Here is a 23,078-nt window from a genome sequence, read left to right on the forward strand (position 1 = left end):
AAACAAGGGACCCCTACCTATTAAACTGGTCCATCCTGTGAAAATGCAAATTTATTTGAAAAGAAAGAGCCTGAACTCGGAAGGGACTTCCAGTTCAAAAGTAACATTCTAGGAAAGTGTTTGCTCAGATTCAGAAACTAAGACATACAAATGCCACTCTAGCTTTGTCGTATCCTAAACCGATGTCATTGGCAGTGTCACTCATATGTACTGGCTTTGTAGACACACAAGATGCAAGGCTGAAAGGTAGTGGAGTCTTGTGAGAGCTCTTGGGCTACCCAATATGTAGCAGGTTCAGAGCACTAGAGAGGAGAGACCCTAAGAGACCTTTGCTTAAAGCTGTCCAAGAGAAGCCTCTGCTGCAGTGGAGACCCCAGCATGCTGGAGATACTGGAACCATGGAGCATCCATTGAAGGAAGCTGCAGGCATGCTGTGGAACCAGCCAAAGAAAGGCTATGTGTGCTGAAGGCATCGGGCCAGGAAGGCAGGGCTATACAAGCCCTTTCAACCCAGTGGCTCCATATGAGCTGCGCCATGCTGAACTTCCATGATGGTCTGTACCCTGGAACTGGGATTCAAAATAAGCCCTTCTTTCTTAAACTGCTGTAATGAGACATTTTGTTGTAATAATGAGAAAGGTAGTTAACATGTATACACTTGTGTGAGGGGATTTCTTATCTGTGCACATGTGTTTCTATGTAGAAATGTGGGTAAACAGGAAATTTGGATTGTGTGTGTATGTTATGTGTTTATGACATACGTGGTGTGCATGTGGGTATATATGATGGATGAATGTGTAAGTGTGATATTTTGTGTAGTATAAGTATAGAAAACTGAGCTGGAGTAGTTTGTATAAAGTACATGTTCTGTGTATGCTGTATATGTTTTGTAGGTACAGCATCTTCATGTAACACTTCTGTGGTAAGGTTTATATGTATGTATGTAGTATGTCTTGTCTCTGCTACATGGGAGAGTTTGGGGATAATATTATGGGAAGGAGGGCACACATGTGTTTTAATATGTGGGGAAGTGAATATTTATGGTATCTGTGTGGTATAGGTGGTGTTTGTAGTCTGTCTGGTAGATATGTGTGTGATAAGTATGCTTTTGATAGATGTGTGTGAACAGTGTGTGCATGGTATATGTAATATGATATAGGTTGTGGGGGCACTGTGGAGGAAGTTGTTCAAATAGGCAAGGGAGGAGAAAGTCTGATATATGATGTGCTATTCATGTTGGGGTGTTCTGTGTTGTGATGTATTGTGGTGTAGAAGGGTATATAATGTATATGTACCACATGATGTGTTTTTATGATATGTGCTACATGTCTAAGTTTTAATGTGGCATGTGGTATCTAGTATGTAGTTATGGGATTTATGGCTTGTATTTATGTTATCTGCTATATAAGAATCCTATGTGTTTAAAACTGTGAGTGTGGAATAACTCATGTGTGCTGCTTTGTGCATGGTACAGAATATGTCCGTTTGTATTTATGTGGTATTAAAGAACTTGAAGTGGTTGTGTGTCTGTGTGTGTGTGTGTGTGTTTGTGTTGTATGATATGGGTGATTAAGTATGTCGTATTGCTAAAGGGTACATGGTGTTTATGCACTTGTGTTTTAAGGTTATATATGCAGTATACCTGTATATGCAGTATGTAATATGCATTATATGTGTGTAGTATATAGTATGTGCATAGTGTATATGTATGTGTGCCTATGAAGGTCCTGTGTGTATATGGGGTATATGTGGAGCATGAGCATGTATGGAGTGACTGTGCTTTGGGAATAGTATGATGTACATTTGGAAGGTACAATGCTGTAATGACATTGTGATATATGTGCAGTTACTGCCTATTTATCTCAAAATAAAAGGCTAGAGAAGGTATTTTTAAAACTCTCAAGGAAACCCTAAAACATGGGACGGAGCCACCAATACATTCAGAGCACCTTGGCTTTGCTAGATAAACCAGGAGCAGCTAGGGTAGAAATTCCTATGGAGTTTCCACTTGAGCAAAATGGGGGCAGTGGCAAGGTGAGCATATCAATGGGTGAAAACAAACCACTGGGCACAGTGGGCATCTACGTTGTTCCTGGAGACAAGAGGAAATACCCATGCCTGGAAAAGACATCCACAAAGACAGCCATGCTTCCTTCACCCCAGCATTGCCTTGGCCAACACCTGACCCCCAGGACTAGAACTGAAAAGAATAACCTCTGTCCATCCCAAGGTCCCTGCATTAGAGTGCCAAGGACACGTGTTTGCTTCTGGAGGAAGGATGCCTTTCTTTGTCAGTATGTGCATGCAGACTTGGTCCCATGGGGCTGTGATTTGTAGCCTGCAGAAGGGAGAGGTGCAGGAAGCCCTGGGTCTCCTTTTATCACTGTGGATAGCTCAGTTCTTCAGATGCCTTCCAGCCCAGGCAGTGAGTCCTGACCTCCACAATCCCCAGTGAGAGCCCAAGGCTCCAGGCTTGAGAAAACAGGACTATGTTTGCTTGTGAGCTATGCTACCCTCAGCACCGATCTGGGTCAGAGTGCCACGTACGTGGGAGCTCTGGTACCCAGAAACAAGCTGGGTGATGCAGAGACTATGGATGGTGCAGCATCTAGAGGCTCATAGGTATTAAGGACAGAAGCTGGCCCTGATATTTCCATCCCAGTCTTTGGCTCTGGGCTGCCCCTGCCCCTCTCCATGCTGTGAAAGAGTGAGGAGTCTGCTGTGCTGAAGGATGAAGGGAGAGAAGACCTCTAAGGAGTTTCTTCTGCTTCTGAGATTTAAAATACAAATTTAAAAAGCCCAGCAGTGCAGCCTGCTTGGCTGTCTCTGACTGTCCTGGAACACACAGGCCTTGGTGTCTGGGCAGCTGTGACGATCCCCACGTGAAAACACGAGTTGCCACTCTCTCCTCCCTGCAGCTGAACCAGGTGGCAGGTGCCTCCAGATACCTGCTCAGCCACTGAGCTGTAAAACTGTTGGCCATCTTGTGGAAGCTGCCACATAAGAATACCTGTCACTTCCAGGGAAACCCAAGGCAGGGGCCCAGACGACAAGTGAAACAGAATTGGCTGTTTGCTCGAGGTGGCACTGTGTCGACCTGAGTGCTATGGAGCCTGGAGAGGGTCCTTGAGAAGGAGGCTGCTTGATCAACTACCCTGAGGCATCTGAAATACATGGGAGACAGAAATGAGTGGGCCCTGGCCCCCGAGGCAGCTCTGCAGGCAAATGAGGGAAATGTAGAGGAATCCTGCCTATGGAGTCACTCACCCAGTCATCCTGTCTGTGTTCTTCTTATATGGTGCCAGTGTCAGGGAGCTGTTCACTGACGTTAGGAAGACCTTGCTAAACCCCAGAGTGATGGACAAGGTGGATGAGGATGAAGAAGGATGTGTTGACCTCGGGACCTGTATCTGAGAGGGGCCATCTCCTTCAAGGGACTCTCTTGGGTGGGTCAGGGACCAGATCTCTTCCCTATGCCCCAGCCCTTGTTCTTGGGATCTCTATTAGCACACCATAAAACACATGAAAGAACTGATATTCTTCATGCTCAATGGTACCACGGGCATCAAGTAGGGAGCTGGTCCCTAACCCTGTGCAGAGAAGGCCCTGTCTCTGCTACAGTACCCATGCGGATTAAGAAGTTCATGAGGTCTCCAAGCAGGAAGGTTTCAGCTGAGTTGGCCTAGCTTGGAACAGAGCTGGGACTTGGGACTAGTTGGATCAAAGATCACAGTAGGACTTCTAACTGTGCAAGGCCCCTTCCAACTATATTAGCATGGATATTCAGTGGCACCAGATGAGGATTTGCCCTACAAAGTCGCACAGATGTTGGTTCAGACACTGATGCTCTTTCCTAAGGGCCCCTGAGAATTCCTTTTCAGAGTAGCCCTTCATGAAAGGTGAGGCCAGAGAGAAGGTGGCCCCCAACTCTTCCACTCTAACATTTAAATGCTCTTATTGCAGACTCCTACCAAGTCAACATTAGCGGACATGGGTTTGACAATGCAAAAGCCCTGAGCCAAGTTCTTTGCAGATTCACGTTCAGTGACGCCAGAATCGTCGGTAAGTAGTTCCTTGGTATCTCTGAAGTACACATTACCACACAGAATCATTTCTCTAAGCCAGCCATGTTTTCTGCTCTTGCTCACCACGTCCAATGGACACTGGGGAGCTGAAGGCAGCATGGACCAATGGATAAAAGATGGAGAGGCATGCCTTGCCACACCGCCCTTCATCCAAACATGGGGGAAGAATAAACCCCCAGCTCCAAAAGGCATCTGAAGGCTGGCAAACAATGGCCTGTCCTCACTGCAGCATGGTTTAGCCTTCCTGAGGGTCAAAAACCAGAACCTGGTGTCTGCAGGTGGGACAGAGCAGCAGCCTCCAGACTGAGCCTGGAAGATGGCCAGAAACTCTTTCTGGACATCCATTCATCAGAGCACACAGAGGGGAACCAAGGATTAGGGTATAGCCAATGGGAAGACAGCTCGGCCCTTGGCTTTTTGCCCCCAGCTCAGTGGACCTGGAAGAGAATGTGTTAGGATTAGCAGCTTCAGTCACAGTTACAGAATTCTCCTCAGGCCCCCAAAGGGGGAAAAGAAAAATCTCGACTCCCTTATGAGCCTTCTCCAGCTCTGTAAACAACATACCTCTCCACCCACCCACTTCCTGGGTCTAAACCTGGTCACCATTCTTGACCCTCTTATCCATCTCTCTCTTGTGTGCAGTGTGTGAGTTTGTGCTTGGAGAGACTCTGGGAGCAAAGGCTGTTCCTTGCAGACATAGCGGTATGTAAACCTTTGGAGAAAACTCTCTGTGTGGTTTGAATGTCCCGAATGAGCTGGATCTAGACCTGGAGAGGCAGCCAGGGTGGAGCATCAAGGCCTTGAATAACAGTCTAAGTAAGGAGTCTAAGGAGCTTAACTTTTGAACAATAGGCGACTCCTGGAGCACGGTAAGCTAGAGAATGCTCTGGGCAAGCACAAACCAAGAAATCCATACCCACGGCTCAAGGTACAAAAGGGAGTAGACTCATACCACAGAATACCAGTGCTTATGTGTCAAAGTCAGGAGAAGGGCGAGTTGGCTGCGGGATCTAGCTCTTGGGAGCCACGAACAATGGGATCACCACACGAGCAGGCACAAGGCTTCCTCACCTCAGCTGGGGCACTCTCAGAGAGAAAGCGGAGGCTCTGGGACATCCGGCAGCTTGCTCAGGTCAGCAAACTTAGACCAGAGAAAGCCTGAGTCTCTGCAGCAGCCCTCCGGCTCTTTGCAGGGGAAGCCCCAAGCTTGTCCAGCTTCAGGGAAATCTTTGTCACACTGTCACTATCCAGAAAGAGCATTAGGTGTAGACGCCCCGGGCTCTGGACAGATAAGACAGACTAGAAGACAGGATGAAAGGAGCTGTCACTTCCCTCAGGGATGCAGCCAGGACAGTGGCTGTCTCCAGCTGTACATCAGGGAGATCTCAGTGCGGGACAGTTCCTAAAGTCAGCTGCCAGACCAAATGGCCCAATACTGCGCTCTGCACTCCGTAGGGCAGGGGTAGGGGCCAACCTCTTGGGGACCAGAGTGATGATGATGCTGGCACTCTTAGAACCTTCTGTGTGGGGACACTGCTACAGACATCTCTCACTCAGTGTTGTTAGAGCCTCACAAGAAGTCTGTAAGGCAGGTATCGATGGCTTCACACTCAAGTCAGGAAACCGAGACTCAGGTGCACCAGACAGGCACCGAAGTTGCCACACTAGTATATGTTTAGGAATGGGCAGCCTGAGTCCAAACACAGACTCAGTCATTCTGGGCCATTAGGAGAGCTGACTCCGGACAACAAGGCCTCTGTGTCTGGCTAGGCAGCCAGTGAGGACCAAATGTCCTCTGAGCACAAAGCTGGATCAGAAACGGGACTTAGGGAGTGGCAGGATGGCCAGAGTGGGCCTGTCTTCAGAACAGGGTCCCCTTGATCTCCCTTGAGGAAGCAGCCAGTGAAGGGATCAGGGGAAAGTATGGCAGCTCCTGCGTGCCTGTGACGGAAGGTGTTCTAGACATAGCAACCAGGACAGCCTGAATTACCTTTGCCTGGGATGTATCTGTCTGGACTCATCGGCCTCAGGGTAGCTCCATCAGAAGCCTGAGACCAACCTACAGGGGCTGAAATAGATGCAGATCTCCACTCCAGACAGCCTCCCAGAATGTTGCCCTCTTTCTGTAACAACCTTAGTGAGGGAGTGAGACAGACTTCTCAGTGTAGGGATATTCCAGTCAGCCCTAGAGCTGCTGACAAATACTGGTCCCTGAAAGGTATGGGGACCCTCCTCAAACCATAGATCTCTGAAGTCAGTTTGGAGCAGGGAGCAAAATGAGGAAGTGAGAACTTAAATGTTCCCCAACCCCATGCTCCCAGAAGACCAGCATGCCTATGGGTGAGGCTCTCTGCAGTGAAACATTCAAAAAAAAAAACCAGCGTCTGGGGCAAGAGTGAATCACTGTAGAGTGGGGGAGGTAGACAGAGCTCAGATTCTGAGTCAGGCTGTGGGTGAAATGCCAGCAAACCCAGCCTCCTGGCCTGTACCTCGGAGCATTAACACCTAATATGACTACTGGGGATGGGGATGAGCTGAGCATTATGTCCAGTGCACTTTACAGAGGGAATGCTCCAATGGCCTTTGAGTAGTAGCTGCATGTGACCTCACAACAAGGACTGTGTGTGTGTGTGTGTGTGTGTGTGTGTGTGTGTGTGTGTGTGTGTACACAGTGGGGCAGCAACTGAGATCACACTGGCTCACCCCAGGAATTATTTCTAACAGTTCCTGTTATAAAAAATGGTACAATAGAAGGGATGTGAAGATGTGCTTCTGGACATGTGAAAATCAAGCAAAGGATACAGAAAGGTGTTTTGTTTCTTACTCTTAAGGACATATCATCCATGAGGACCTGTTCTGTATTTTCAGGGTCTACCATGAGGCTTGGGTGGAAGGATGGATGGATGAGTCAACAGAGGGAAAACAGGAGAGATAGATGGAGGATGCTTGAAAGGAAACCAAGAAAACGGGAAAGAAATGGGGAGGGGAAGAAATGAGGGGGGAGTGGGAGGAAAGAGGAACTGGGGGAGGGGAAGGGCAGGAGATGGTGTGAGGGTTGCGTAGTTGGGTAGAGAATTAGTGAACAGGTGGGTGATGGAGTGGGTAGGAAAGCAGGTGGGTGGATGGGACAATGGAAGAGCCGGTGAACAGGTGGGTGAATGGCCAGCATGGGTTTGACTAAACTCTCCATCTGAAGGACCTGGGTCTCCTCCATCCAATTCCTTCACTCCTTGCCACTCCTTCCCTAAAACACGCACTTTCTGATAAATTATGAAGAACACACATATAAGCGGCCCCTGCGCATGCCCTGGACTGAAGGCTTGTACAAGGATCTGTGTACTTTGATTATCAAGTTTCTTCCATAATCCATAGAACATCCTGCAGTTCTTTCTAAATGTAACCCTCTGCCCAATATGATCCCTTGGTCTTGCAAAGCATCTGAGCCTGGGAGAGAGATGCTCATCTTAGCCCCTGGCCCTATGAAATACCCACACCTCATCATAGGAAAGACCAGGACAGGTTTAGACCCTTCCTTGCAAAGACAAAAACATGTCCAACTCCCCATTCCCTAGGCAGGCACTCAGCTTTTAGAAATAATTCCTTATGAATTCATTTCCACCAATCAATCCTGTTGTGCACGGGCCTGGAGAAAGGTACATGTGACCAGTCTGCTACCTGCTCTCAGTCAACAGATGGTTTGGTTTGGTTTGGTTCTGTGTGTGTGTGTGTGTGTGTGTGTGTGTGTGTGTGTGTGTGTGTGTGTGTGTGTGTGTGTTAGTATAGCTATAGATCATTTATTTTTATTTTATGTTCATCGGTATTTTGCTTGCATGTATGTGTGTGTGAGGGTGTCAGAAATCCTGGATCCAGAGTTATAGACAGTTGTGAGCTGCCATATGTGTGCTGGGAATCGAAACAGGGCCCTCTGGAAGAACAGCCAATGCTCTTAACTGCTGCCTCTGGTCCCAGCCACACCTGCCTGTTAGCTAAGGGGCAGGAGAGCTCAACCAGTGTTCTGCAGGGCTCCATCTATCTCGGTGCCTAGGGCAGGTCCTTGGCCTAACAGGGTGGACGACGAGGCTCCTGTGCACTTCCTGTTCTTCCCACGATGAGCAGGCCTGGCTGTCTTACAGGTTGAACAGGAGGGCGTCACTGTGAAGGGCAGTTCTCACTTCAACCCAGACCCTGATGCAGAGACCCTCTACAAAGCCATGAAGGGGATTGGTGAGTAACCATCCATGGCCTGGCCACTGGGGCCCCACATGCTCAGAAAGGCGATACAAGGGACAGTCGGGCATAAAAGGTGTCCCCATTTTATTTATTCTGAGTGACTCCACTGCCCAGAGAATCACACCAGCTCTGAGGTCAGTGACTGTTCCTCCCCAATTAGAATGACAGTGAAGCCAGTCAGTCTGAGGTTTCTCACTGGTAAAATGGCTGGGAGGACTCTGGACCTGTGGTGTCACTGTGAACTCAGAAGACGGATTGGCACAGGGCCTGCTGTGGCCATGGAGATGAGAGTTTAGATGCTGCACCAGGGGTACCAGCCACAGGGATTCTGCAGCTTGTCCCCTGCCCCATGTTGGCTGACCAGACAGCCAACCTCTTCCAGCACCACCCTCACATGGTTGTGAACGGGAAAGGACTGGCTTTTGTTAGGACTTGGTCTCGTTCCAGGTTGGAGTCACCCCTTGGCTGGCTCTGCCTAGTGAGTTAGAGCACTAAAGAACTACCATTCCCGGAAGTGCTTATACCAGATTCTCACACCCGCTGCTACCTATGAAATCTTTATATTATCCCTGCTTCCCACCTGAGCAAATGGAGGCTCCAGGAGATGAGCCTACTTGTCCATGATCTACACAAGACCTACAGGCCGAGGTCTCAGACACAATGATCTGGACTTTTAGTCATGACCTTCCTCTAATGTGACCAGCATAAGGGAAGAGATTGAGGATATCTCACTAGGTCACACTTCAAAGGCTGGTGTCCAAAGACCCCTGGTTTCTATACTCTGAAGTCAAGCCTGAGCCACACCCCAACACTATGAAAGTTGGAGGTGAGGAACCAAGAGGTGAGCTACCTGGGTGCCTTGTTTGCACCGTGGAAATTGGGTATTTGGGGCTATTCAGATAGTATGGCCCAATTGCCTAGCCAGCAGGCTCCTCCCCTCTCCCCTCCCCAGTCTTTTCTGATGCTCCCAGAGGAAGAGGGGATTCTCACACTGTACACCCCTGCAGGGACCAATGAGCAGGCCATCATAGATGTGCTCACCAAGAGAAGCAATGTGCAGAGGCAGCAGATTGCCAAGTCCTTCAAGGCTCAGTTTGGCAAGGTAAGCGAGAAGGGTGTTGAAGACTGGGCAGCTCCTCCAGGGATGGACACATATGCACAGGGGACATCGCATTAAAATGACCCTTCCAGTCATCTGTAGTTGTTGCTCTCACTGTTCTGTGTTACCTGGCAGACCCCTTTTTCGCTCCTGAGCCCTTGCCTAGCACCGGCCTTGCATGGACGGGCCCTGTTTCTTCTCCATTCTTTCTCCCTACAGTTCTCAGGATCCAGCCTCGGCTCTCTTCAGTTCTCTCTGTCCCCCTGTCTGAACTGGTCTTCCTCTTCCCTGCTCTCTGGCCGTGCATGCCTGGCTCCCTCTGTCCCACAGCACAGACACATGCTTCTCACGTTCGCTTACATGTCCCTCATCTCTCCTGCCACTCTGCTCTCTAGGAGCACTCTAACGGCTCTTAGCACAGAACCAGGAATTTGGAGGTACACACTGAATGACAGAAGTTTGTACCTAGACATGGGTGCCTGGAGCATCCCCCTCTGCTCACAGATTCAACACAAAAACATCCGTGATGAAGTGCAAGCATCGTCCAGTGAAACCACACATTCGCAACTCCTTTTCCTTACCCCTCCAAGCTACACATTGTCCTCAGTGTCCAACATCAGAGAGGTGGAGTGAGTGACTTGCTGAGGTTCCAGAGCTTGTATGCAACAGGTCTGACAAAGCCCTGGAAGGATCAGCTGGGCGTGGCCTAGTGGCCTCTTGTAGACGCGTGTGCTTAGAAAGAGACAGGTGTGAGATGGGATCTTGGAATCTTTACTCTTCTTCCTCCTTTCCCTCACTTGTTTTTTTTTTTTCCCTCCCCTCACTGGACTGTTTAATGATGTAAGCATCATGCTGCCACACCCAAATCTTGCCATCTTGAAAGCAATGGCAATTCTATTTTCTTGAGTTTAGAATGTGTCCAGAATGTTCGCAGAGTTGCCATGCATCCCTGTCAGTCCATAAGCCATGGTATGAAACAGAAGTTCCATTATCCCTGTCTAACAGGTACAGATAATGATGCTTAGAGAGGCTCCTGGCCCAGGAGACCGACCACAGCAGCAGGACACCTCCGCCATGTGGAAAGGAAGAAGGGCTCCAGGCCAGGCCCACCTGCTGCCCGCACTCCAGTGGGCCTGGAGGACAAGTCACCTCACCTTTTCTTTGCCTGCCTTAGGACCTCACTGAGACCTTAAAGTCAGAGCTGAGTGGCAAATTTGAGAGACTCATCGTGGCCCTCATGTACCCGCCATACAGATACGAGGCCAAGGAGCTACATGATGCCATGAAGGTACTCCACTTTGCCATACATTAGAATGGCTACTGGGGCCCCAGCTTACCTCACGAGCTTGCAACCTGCTCAACCAACCACCCAACAGTGGGGCTGGCCAGTCACAATGGAGGCCCAGATCAGGGCTTCTTAGAATAGTGTTGGACCAGGAGTGCAGGGGAGTCAGAAACCCATCTCTACAGTCCAAGCCCTGCCCCTCGGTCATCCTTCACTTTTCACAGCTCCTGTTACCTTCACAGATTAGTAGCGATGGAGACCCGGAAACCACAGTCATTCCTTCTGAAAGGATACTTCCATGGTCTATGCCAGGCATGTTACAGCTGTGATCTCTAATCCCACCTTCAGGGTAGGGTTGGCTCTTATCCTCTTTGACAGAGGAGCATACTTCAAGATGGGGAGGTGGAATCACCTGTGTGAGACCACTCAGATAAAGAAGGAGAGCTGAGACACCTTGCCCCAGTAGCTGTCACAAGAAAAAAGGTGGGGATTCAATATCACCCTTCAATATAGGCCCTATCAGAGGAGGGCAAAGCAATGGCCACAGCTCCTGAGAAGACAGAACAGGCAGAGCAGGAGACCAAGGGCCGAACACTCCAGAACATAGTGGTTTCTGTCCCCAGGGCTTAGGAACCAAAGAAGGAGTCATCATTGAGATCCTGGCTTCTCGGACCAAGAACCATCTGAGAGAGATAATGAAAGCGTATGAGGAAGGTAAGGGGGTTGCAAAGATGGCCGAGGTTTGGCAGCCTGACAGGAAATAAGAGTCAGGCAGTTCCCAAGGGAACTAGGCCGTTTTGGAGAGGACCCCCTCGGGGATCTTTTCATGCAGTTCCACCCAGTACCTACATGTGCCAAATCCTGTGCCCAACAGTGATTGAGCACAGCTCAGATATGGGGAGAGAGACGTGTGCCCAGCTGAGCTCATGTCCCTTAAGGCTGTGGTGGTACTGGGGAACAGAGGCAGCAGGGACAGGAGAGTACTTACTGGCAGCCCAAGGGCTAAACCAGAACACTGGAGAGGGTCATCTGCTGGGGCCACATTGTACTAGAGGAGCCCCACTGGCCAACTCTCCCACATAGTCCATAGCTTGCCAGGCAAGCAAAGGCCAGTCATTCCTCCATATTGTGTACCTGGCCAGGGTAGTCTAAAGGCTGTGGCTTTGCTGAATCTGGCAATATAATGGTCTCGATCTGAAGGCCTTGGTCTGGGTCTCTGGCCTAGTCTATTTCCCTTTGGCTTGGTTGTGCATTTATGGCACTTTGGGGTCTGAATGATCACCTAGATGGGTGGCTACCACCAGGACACCTAACTGTTATGTGTACACCTTCTGTGCCAAGAACATGTCCTCCCATGGGGAAAAGAGGAGGAAGTAGGTAGGCATGGGAGAGGAAAGTGGGTGCTGGCAGGCCCTGGGTCAGTTACTGCCCATGCCTTCTGCTTCTGTTTTCCTGCAGACTACGGGTCTAGCCTGGAAGAAGACATCCAAGCAGACACAAGTGGCTACCTGGAGCGGATTCTGGTGTGCCTCCTGCAGGTATCACAACCCAGACTCCAGGACTGTGGCTTGGAGATCCATAACGCCCCACCCTGGCAGCAGCTCCTAAGCAATGCCTCTGAGTGAGGGCTGGGCATTGGGGAAACCCAGTGGTCTGGGGGCACCATCTGTGCCTCAGCGTGAGAGGGGGGTCCTGACTGCAGAGCTCATGCCTCTCTTTCCTCAGCTTTTATGTGGCCCCGTGCCAGGCTCTGCGCAGCTTAGCTCACTGAATCCACCATTCCAGTGAAGTAGCTCATCTCCTCCCATCCTACAAGTGCCATAAATGAGCCATAAAGTCAGCTGGCTGACTTGTCTCATGGCCAGGAAGCAGCAGTCCTTCCTTACCTGCCCTCTGAACCCCACTGTCCCCTCAGCCAGTGTGTTCTGATTGGTGACCTGCCTTACAGAGTGGTTTCCTCTGATCCTAGGGCAGCAGAGATGACGTGAGCGGCTTTGTGGACCCAGGACTGGCCCTCCAAGATGCACAGGTGATTCTGTGCCCTGGCCTTAACATCCGAACCCTGAGCTCTATGATCCCCTTTGCCAAAGGGAGTTGTCTTTAGTACAAACCCCACCCTACAGCCTCCACCTTGTGGTGACTAAGGAGGAAAGTGAGGTATCTAAGAAGCACGGGAGAAAATGGAGAAGCTGAGGACTGAAGGAGCTCCCTGAGCCCAGAGCTCACTCATACGCAGATCTCTGTGTATCTGTCTATTGGGAAAGTGCTCGTTACTCAATGTTCCCAGAGCAATGAGAGAGGGAGCATTTCCTAAAGCAGCTTCTGGCCCCGGACAGAGAAGAGCCTTGAGCCAACACTATTGGTAGAACAGGAGCTCAGGACAATGAGCCGCCATATTGGGCTGTCCGAGTGAATGGTAGCTAACTCACAGCCCTGGCTCTGGGACTCTGGTGTTCTCCCTCACCTCCTCGTGTCTCAATACTAGGATCTGTATGCAGCGGGTGAGAAGATCCATGGGACCGATGAGATGAAATTCATCACCATCCTGTGTACACGCAGTGCCACTCACCTGATGAGAGGTACAGGGCAGAGGGGGAAATGCAGGGCGCCCTAGGCACATGACCCGTTCTTTGTGTGGAAGGTCTCATGTGTGGTGGTATGTGGCTTAGACTTGGGAAGAGAGCTATGGATACCTGAGGGAGGCAAAGATGGCACACTGACATGCAGTATGTAATCTATGTATCCCTTGAGTAACTCCTTCTCTCCATAGTGTTCGAGGAATATGAAAAAATTGCCAACAAGAGCATTGAGGACAGCATCAAGAGCGAGACCCATGGTTCACTGGAGGAGGCCATGCTCACCGTGGGTAAGAAGGGGGCTTGGCTCTTGGCACATGTGCATCCACAGCCCAGGGAGGTGATAGCAAGTGACTGGAACTCTATACTCAAGACACACCTCCCCACCCCCAATGCTCTCAAGCTGTACCCCTTAGCCCAGGTCCCCGGGACCACAGCACTCAAGAGTCTCAGTGTGGCCGGCTGAGAACTATTCTTTGTGCTGTCTATATAGTCCTATGATGCATGAGTGTGTTTGTGTGTTAGTGTGTATATGAATGAGTGTTACCGTGACCCCAGGACCAGGGCTCAGTATTGGTGAAATTATTAAGGCCACTCCACGTAGTTAAAAGGGAGGTTTATTTTGTGGGGTAACTTACAAATGAAGGGGTAGGTTGCAGGGTCTGGCAAAGGTATAGCACAGTCCGGCAGTGTTCTCTGGAGAACTCTGCTCGGTCTACCTCCAGTGTCCAGGGTCCCGGAACCAAGAGAAACACCTCCTCCCGATCCTTGGTCTTCCACTTCCTCCTCCGCCCTGCCTTGTGGGCGTGACCGTTACCGAAGCCTCAATGGGGGTTGGAACTTCCAGGCCAATGCTTGGATGGCTATCCACTACAGCTCAGGGATACCCACAAATACTTGGAGAGCATTATGCCTCTGCTCCTGTAGCCCTACACAAAGCCACTTTTCTGGAACTAATCTAAGTAACAAGCCACCACCTCAGTAGCTAATTGGAGAAACGAGGGTGTATGATTTGAGTCCCAACCAAGAGAAACATGGAAAACTTTGCCTGCAACAGAAGACCGAGTCAGCTTACCATAACCTGTCCATAGCACATCTTGGGTCTAAAGCTAAAACCATATGGGAAGAGTCACAGGAGAGCAGACACCTGAGGCAAGCAGAAGGACACCCCTATATCACCTTACATCATGGAGCTGAGAAGGGGACTCTTAGACTAGGCATTTATCTCCACCCCAGGCTTGTCTCTGGAGGCCAGTAGCCAAGGTCTCCTCTCTCTGTCCCCATGTCTCCAGTAGCTACTAACATCTGAGGTTCTCAGGCCAGCTTTGATGGTAGAGTTTATTTGGTTTATTCTATGTTGCAAGAGTTAAATACACCCTCTGATGTCATCTAGGATTCTACCCATAGACCCTAAATACTAATGCCTCCTAAACAGCAAAAGTATGCAGGACCACACTGCAATGGGCTGCTCCTGCTCATTTTTCTTTAAGTCTTAGTCACCCTCATGTCACAGATGTGTCAGAAGGTTGAGTAACAAAGTCATACAGAATCAAGACAGAGTTTATATACATTCCTACTTCCCACACAGCCCACACTCTTGAAGCCTTCAGTTAAAACACCATCACCCAACACAGGTGTCACAATCCTTGAAATACATTTCTAAGGAAAGGAAAAAAACGAGGTCCGTGTTCCAGGCCAACAACTCCTAGCACCTTAGTCCCTAAAGCCAAGCCTCTTTTGTTACATGAAAATTCAAAATGGGTTTCCAACTCGTTGGGAACTCTGAGACCTGTAGCCACCATTCTGTGGCAACCTATGTGGAACCAAGTCATCAAATTCTTAGTGGAGATGCTTCCTGGATGTGACAGCTTAAAGATGTCCTCCAGAAGACCAGCGTTGGTGACTCTAGATAAGCCCCACAGGTGCCCAGTGCATTTTACATCTCAGCCTTTGGCCTGGCTGCCCTGGGCTTTTGGAGCTGTGCCCATTGCCCAAGGCTCTGCTCCTTGCCCCACTCTCTCTGCCCCTACACAAAGCCTTCATTTTGAAGCTGGGTGGCACACAAAGAAACATGTCAACCTTTACCCAATACTAACCCTTAACACCCACAGGAACACAGAAACAAACACAAGAACCACCTACACCCTTCTGCTATTAATAGAGTTTTCTTGTTTGCCAGTGAAATGTACTCGGAACCTCCACAGCTACTTTGCAGAGAGACTCCACTACGCCATGAAGGTAACTGTCCTGGCTGCTGCCTCCTTTAGAGTCAGCCCTATATGATGCCAGATGCACAGCCAGGGTGCTCAGAGCTGCTGCTGTCTGAACTCTGGGTCCCTTTGTTCGACTCTCTCATGCATCAGAAGGGTTTGCATTCTCAGAGGGCAAACCAGGCCTAGGGAAGGGAAGCCTCATCTCTGGAAGGTACATTTGAGTGGGCTGCATTGACAAGTGTTCCTTGAAGGTTCACTGAACCTTGACACCTCTGTGAGGTCCATATCACAGCTGCCATCTGAAGTGTGGTAAAACTAAGGCTTGTTCAAGGTCACATGGCTGCTAAGTGGTTGAGGCACGCAGCAATCTGGAGCCCATTGGGTTGTGCTTTTCATTACACTACACCTTCTCTTTGAGAACAAATTGGTTATTGAAGGCCCTAGATGGGCACAGCTGGAACCCCAACACCCTTGACATGGGCACATGTCTAGGGACATTGCCACATCTGGCACGTCAGTTTTCCTACCCACGACAAGATGCTATCTTCAGAGTGCCTGTTGTTTAAAGGGCTTCCCTGGCCACAGAAATGGACATGCTGCTCCTTACAAGTAGACCTGTTGGGGTTGGGAACTACACTGGAGGAGAGACATTTAAAGTAATTATTGGTGACTAATGCCAGTGCCCAGCTTCTCTAGTACATGACACTGGCACCATCTAAAGCAAGAGTCACATCATCACCCCCAAGCCTTCTGAACACATTGTCCCATGAAGGAGAGAGTGTGCTATTTCCTTGGTCATGAAGCTCCATCTGACTCAAGACTAGTCAGGGATAAGAGAGAGCCAGAAGGTCCTGCTCATGAAATGGCCAGTGGAGTAACCTTGACAACAATGCTGCCCAAAGAAGAAATCCTCCTGGAGTGGTGAGGGTTTTGTGTCTCGAACCTGGTGCAGTAAATCAAATGCATACAGCAACTCGAGGCAGTGGGCTTCTAATAAGAAAAGGCACAGCCAGTGAGTGAGGAGATTGAGAAAGAGGAGCCCTTTGTCATGGGCTGTAGATGCAGCTCGGTGTTAGAGCACTTGCCTAGCTAGCATGCCCAAGTCCTGGGGTTCAAACCCTAGCAGCAGCAAAGAAAAGAATTCTGAAAAGAAAAGAACTGTGTCATCCAAGCCCTCCTCTTGTGTTCTCCCCGCTGAAGCAGAGGCCCATTCTACACTTCTAGCCCTTTATAATCCCCAAGCAGTTTTGTCCATCATGACAGAGGCAGATAGGAAATGTGCAACATGGCGGTTGATTGTCACTGTCTTATTCAGGGAGCAGGGACACGTGATGGGACGCTGATAAGGAACATCGTTTCAAGGAGCGAGATTGATTTAAACCTTATCAAGTGTCAGTTCCAGAAGATGTATGGCAAGACTCTCAGCAGCATGATCATGGTAAGACACAGGTCCCCAACTTGTGACACAGACATTCCTGAGACACGTGGTGTTATGACTGATGTCACAGGTGACCATCCCTTCTCAGTGGGCAACTCACACTTGTACTGGTTACCATATGGCACATGCAGGGATTGCGAAGGAGGGAAGTGTAACTATGGATGTAGCAGAAGAGTATGTGGAGAATACAGGAGCTTACAGGGCTGCCCTTGTCCCAGAAAGGGGCTTTGCATTTGAGCTGTGGAATATATCAAAGCCTTGCAAAAGGAACCATTTCTGAAGGATCAATGACACTAAGTAGTTTCGTAGATATCGGAATTCCCTTCCAACCCAGATCTAAGGAGTCCTAGTAGGAACTCTTGGGCTCCAGGGATCACTCACCCACATTCCAATTAGTGAAAGTCTTAGGGTGCTAAGTGGAGAGGGATGGCATCACGCTATGACTGAAACCAACAGCCTGTCTGGAAGCTAACACATTTTGTCATTGCCAGAAGTCAAATCATGGCAAGCGTATCCATCCCTAAGTCTTCCTTAGCTGCTCAGTCAAGTGGCTAGTTCTCCTACCAGGGTGCATTGTTGACTACATTTGAGAAGCAATTCACAGTTTACATATAACTGGCCCTGTGCATTCGCTGGTTCAGACACCCAAAGACCAAAACCACTCAGGAAAAGATGTATCTGTACTGAACATGTATATACTATTTTTCTTGTCATTGTTCCCTGAACAGTATGGTATGACTATTTGCATAGTATTTCCATTGCATTAGATATTATAAATAATCTAGAGACTGCTTACAGTATAGGAGGTTGTGCATAATTTATAGCCAAGGCCAGTGGCAATTCCTATCAGGGACTTGGGCATATATATTTTGGTATCCATGGGGTCCTGGAACCATTCTCCAGTGGATACTGAGGGACAGCTGTATATTTAAAAAACACTACTTTAAGGGGTTTCAGGCAGGGTGGCATCAGGGAGGCAGGCAGTAGGACAGAGGAGTTGGAATTATTATTAGTTGTGTTTTAGACTTCACAGTCAACTTGTCAGGAGACGGGAGACCAAGCACAGGCCAGCCGGTGCTGCTGCTAAGTTACTCACAAGGTGTACCTCATCACATTTACAGATGAGAGAACAGGTCTCGGGGAGGCGAAAGGAGGCTCTGTGTGCATTAACAGAGCCATGGGCCAGGCCTGCAGGACCTAAACCCAAGCCCTCTCTGCCCCATGCTCTAAGTCTAGATGTGACTCCGGGTTCCTCGCTTTCAGTAGGGCTCCCTAAAATGCACTAACAGGTGTTGAATACATATGGGTCATGTTGTATAAGTGAATGACTCTGTACCCCTGGGTCCAGAGAGAAGCGTTAGGAAGAACCTGGGGGCAGTTGACTCTATAAGGAAACCACCCACCAGCCTTCCTTGTCTAAGAGCTTAGGAGTGGCTCAGTCTCCGTGAGTCATTTCCCACAACACCGCCCCCCCCCCCCCCTGCCCCCGCAGCCCATTTAGCTGGACAGAGAATTAAAAGAGGAATCAAAGGAATAGCCTGAGATGAGGAAGAAAAGGGATGGCATTACATGGAACTGTGGTGTAGAAACCCTTGAAGGGACAGGCCCCACCCAACTCCTAGCCAAGGTAACAGAGGAGCAAGGCCAACATCACAGCCCCCCCTCTAACCCACCACATGTGCCTCCTCCCTCCAGGGTGACACCAGTGGTGACTACAAGAATGCCCTGCTGAACCTTGTGGGCAGTGACCCCTGAAGACATCGAAGACCAAGGGCAGGAAGTGGGAGCCACAGGGCCTGCGGCTTCTGCCTTGACCATCGGTGGGGTGGGGGTGGGGAGCACCTCGTCCAGCTTTTAGTCTCTGTCCCCGATTTCCAGTGCCTCTCACCCAGTGCTTCTGACCCAGAAGGTGAGACCAGCCTGGGTTGTCTTTGCACCTCTCCCCTGAGTCACTTCTAAGTACTACACCAAGCCCACCCTAGCATTACCTCTGGCCAAACAGAAACATCAGTGTTCAGGAACAGGCAGGGGCTTGGGGGTCACTCCTTCCTCCTACAAAAGCTCCTGGGCACAGGTTACATAGATGCCTTGACTCTGACCCACCTACTGAATCAGGGTCTTTGGAGAAGGAGCCAACCAGCATGGATTTCTAGCAGGTGTCTTAGCCGAGGAGCTACATCATCAGGCAGCCAATGGGAGTGTTGGAGAGCCCTGCTATTTTAGAAAACACAGCCATGGGAACTGAGAAAGAGCCATATCTCTGCCACTTGGGATGTCTGTAACATTCATTGTCCAGAAATTGTTAGGTTGTAGATGGACAAAAATTCTTACACCGTCCTAATAACTATCATTAGATTAGACTGTGAACCAGTCTTGACCTGAGTCCACTGTGGCCTGAGAGACTCAGGCTTGTCCAGGTCTTGGCCAAATCAGCTACTTGTTCCCTCCATGGTGAAGCTTGCAGATTAGGAAGGCACCCAACCTGAGTATGAATCCTGACCTCCTCCTGTGGTATCCAAGCCTGAAGAAGCTGAGAGAACTTTTCTTAATTTCATTGAGCTTTCAGAATCATAAATATTTGTACTTTCAAAAAGTCTGTGGATTTGTATGGGGTATGTGTGCGTGCACTGGGGTGAAGGGTATGCTTGCCTACTGGGGAGGCCAGAGGTCAACATCAAATGGTCTTCTTCAATTTCTTCTCCACCTTTTTTTGTTGTTGTTCTGTTTCTTGAGACAGGGTTTCTCTGTGAAGTCCCAGCTGTCCTGGAACTAGCTCTGCAGACCAGGCTGGGCTTGAACTCAGAAATTTTCCTGCTGGGATTAAAGGTGTGAGCCACCCTGACTGGCTCTCCACCTCATTTTTGAGACAGTGTCTCTCAGTGAAACTGGAGTCACTATGTCCACTAAGCTTACTGACAGGTGGGCTCCTGGGCCCTGCCTGTCTTCACTCCCCAGTAATGAGGTTACAGACGTGGAACCCATGCCCAGCTTTTATGTGAGTGCTGGGGATCCTAACTCAAGTCCCCAGGCTTACACAATGAGCCCTTTACCCTCTGAGCCATTGCCCAGTTCTATCAGTGGATGTTTAGCAGTGCTCAGAGTGAGAAACAGCTTTAGGGGGAGAACCTGTGGACATTTCCCTAAGGGAACGCTTGGAGTGACATGTGTCCAATATTGCTCTGGGGACAGAACTTCTAAATGATGATCGTTTGCATTCCCTTCCTAGTTTTTTTGTGGCCCAAATTCCGTTGTCTCGGGGCTAGACAGGGCATTATAGTTAGCTGAAGTTACTCCATATTCTACAGCACTCATGCACCCAGGGTGGTCCTTGGTGAACTTGGCATCTATAGGGTATACTTGGCAGCAGCCAGAGATGCAAACTTACTGGTTTCTTGGATGACGCTGTCTTTTTCCTGTGTCTGTAGAGCCCTTCCCACCTCAGCCAAGGCTGCCCCATCATGTCCACTGCTTGCCATGCTCCACCAAAGCATAAAATTTTTGTTCTTTCCCAACAATGGTTTGTCAGAAGCAAGCCACATATTCCACTAAGAATGCCCAAGCTGAATTTCTGTAGACCTTCCAACTGCCCCTCCTGGATCCTGATTTTAGCCAGGGTCTCTGAATGTGTTCTAGTTTGCAAACTCCAAAAGGTGGCCCCCAAGGGTAAAGGCACTTCCTGAAGTGAGAGGTCAGGATAGAAAAGGCATGGGTTCAGAATGGGGGATGGGCTCGGGCTCTGGCTCTGCCATGCCGGCTCCATGACTCTGACCTAGTCACTTTCTCTGTGTATGTTTATTGTCCTTACCTGTCAATGCAGGCAGGATCCTGCATATCAAACAACCCTGGACCAGGGGTGTAAACCAAAGTTTTCTGGTGCTCCTGGATTGTATAGGTCAAGAACTCAACCATGGGACAGTGACAATGTCTTATCTCTACTCTGAAACATCTGGAGATGGCACAGAAAAAAGCTAAGGGTCAGGGCAAGTAGAGTAGAAGACTAGAAACTTCTGCACCTGTGTTGGGTGCCTGGTGAGTCATGGAAGACTGCATTCCACTGTGATTTCCTGGCATGGGAGCCTCAGGGTGGGAGAGTTCTTTGTTAGCTTAAGTTACCATAGTCACCCAGTGGGCAAGGAAGACACTGTTTTATCTTCTGTGAGTCATATGGCAGCATTTCCCCCAGGCCCTATTGATTAAAGACATCACATGGCACCCCATATTCAAGGAAATGGGACACAGACCTCATCTGTCAATGGGAAAAGGGTCAAACAGTTGGGGGTTGTGTTTGAATTCATTACTAGTGGTTCCCAAAATACATCACAGTGTGCAGCACAGTCTACTCGTATGAAAGGCTGCCATTGGTAGGGCTGGAGTGAGCTTCGGAAGCCTTGCAGGGCCAGGCCTTAAACTTCATTACCAGGTTTTAGGGTTGCTATAGGTCCCAGAAAAGGCTTCAGGGGTAGGAAGGGTGTAAGCTATATGCAATGTATCCTCATGCACTGGAGCCCCCCTAACATCAGCTGTGTGTTCAGCTGTGAGCATTGTGAAGAACTCACACTTTTTCCTCACTGCTCTGGGTGCTGGAAAACCTAAGGGCAAGGTGTGGTCTGTCAGCTCCTAGCGGGGCTGCCTTCCCAGTTTACAGATGGCTGCCATCTCTCTGTGCTCTCATACGGTCCTCTGTCCCTTGTGCTTACCTACAGAGAAAAACAGTGCCCTCTGTCTTTCTCTTTATATCACCAATCCCAGCATGAGCTGCCACCTAGCCCCACTCACCAGCAAAGCCCCCCCCACACCCACACCCCCTTCCCAAATGCCATCACACTAGGAGGCTAGAGGAGCCTTCACTACAAGCACTCAGTCTACAACACCATATTGCTGGAGCATGGCCACTATATGAACGCTGGGGCAGCATGTACCACCTGGGTCCTGCCTTGGGTGGTGACACCTTTCTCCTTCTTTTTAACAGGGAAAGTCCCATGTCCAACCCCCATTCAGTGCTGAGTCGCTGTCTACCCAAAGAGTTCAGGAGGAGTTAGGATTTCTCAGCACGACAGTCGCATACCCACAAGCAGCTCACTGGGTGCACAATTTGCTCAGAGGCCACCCCAAAACAGACTCCATGTGGAGGCTGCCCAGGAAATACCATGCCCAAGTTCACACCTCACAGAATAATCTGCTTTAAGATAATCACACAGGCCGGGCAGTGGTGGCGCACACCTTTAATCCCAGCACTCGGGAGGCAGAAGCAGGTGAATCTCTGTGAGTTCGAGGCCAGCCTGGACTACAGAGTGGGTTCCAGGACAGGCTCCAAAGCTACACAGAGAAACCCTGTCTCAAAAAAAAAAAAAAAGATAATAACACAAAACAGAACAAATGGCCATGTCTCATAGCAGAGGACACTGGGACAGTATAGCCACAGGTCTTCCCTCTCAGTACAAGAGGGGTCACGTGATCTCACTGCCAGGTGGTTGCATAGGGTATAATTTAGCACATGACCCTGGGGGTGGCTAGAGAAGATAAAGGGCATGACCAACAACCTCCTTAGCTCTCCAGATAATTTTGTTGGAACAACCCTTGGGCGACATTGACCAATCCCATTCCAAAGACATGGTTGCAATTGTTATGTGGGACTTTTAAAAACACACCGTGTTTAAAGAAACTTTAGGGTCTGCTTAGTGCAACTGCAGCACAGGAGGAAAACGGAGCCATGACAAGGATTCTCCAGTTAGCTGAAGTTTTCAGCCTCCTGTACCTTCTCTGAGGCCCCTCCATACGCTTCTCCGATTCCAGCTACAGCAGCAACCCTCCATCTCTCCCAGCATCACCCAGTGACATTTGAACACTGTGGCCTGTCTTTAGCAAGAATCCTGTTTGGTGGCTTTTGTCAGAGTTCCCTTTACCCCTATGTCTCCACTGACCCTTAACCCTGCTCCTTGATCTAAGCCCCCTCAACTCGTGCTAAGAAGGATCTGTGTGAGGTCTCTTCCCTTCATGCAAGCCCCGAATAAAATCCGCTTTTATGACTTGAGCTGTTGAGCAGCTCTGGTTTCTCTGTGACCATGGGTCCTCTCTGCTTGTGGTCTAGCCATGACTCTGGCCTGGTGCTCCTGCTTCTTAGCTCTCTCGGAGAGATAACATATCCAGGGGTC

General features: G+C 49.4%; 1 protein-coding gene across 1 annotated transcript in view; it reads left to right on the top strand.

Annotated features, from left to right (window-relative positions):
• Positions 1–19,522, top strand: part of LOC118591123 (annexin A8) — a 20,019-nt gene extending 497 nt beyond the window's left edge. The window contains exons 2-12 of the mRNA XM_036199219.1: positions 8,219–8,309; positions 9,323–9,417; positions 10,589–10,702; positions 11,323–11,413; positions 12,158–12,237; positions 12,669–12,728; positions 13,185–13,278; positions 13,470–13,565; positions 15,455–15,513; positions 16,804–16,926; positions 18,622–19,522. Of these exons, the coding sequence (XP_036055112.1) occupies positions 8,219–8,309; positions 9,323–9,417; positions 10,589–10,702; positions 11,323–11,413; positions 12,158–12,237; positions 12,669–12,728; positions 13,185–13,278; positions 13,470–13,565; positions 15,455–15,513; positions 16,804–16,926; positions 18,622–18,681 (963 nt within the window). The 3' untranslated portion in view covers positions 18,682–19,522. The remainder of the gene's footprint in view (positions 1–8,218; positions 8,310–9,322; positions 9,418–10,588; positions 10,703–11,322; positions 11,414–12,157; positions 12,238–12,668; positions 12,729–13,184; positions 13,279–13,469; positions 13,566–15,454; positions 15,514–16,803; positions 16,927–18,621) is intronic.
• Positions 19,523–23,078: the final 3,556 nt, after the last annotated feature.

This window comes from Onychomys torridus, chromosome 9 (genome assembly GCF_903995425.1).
Source record: "Onychomys torridus chromosome 9, mOncTor1.1, whole genome shotgun sequence".
Classification (NCBI taxonomy): Eukaryota; Metazoa; Chordata; class Mammalia; order Rodentia; family Cricetidae; genus Onychomys; species Onychomys torridus.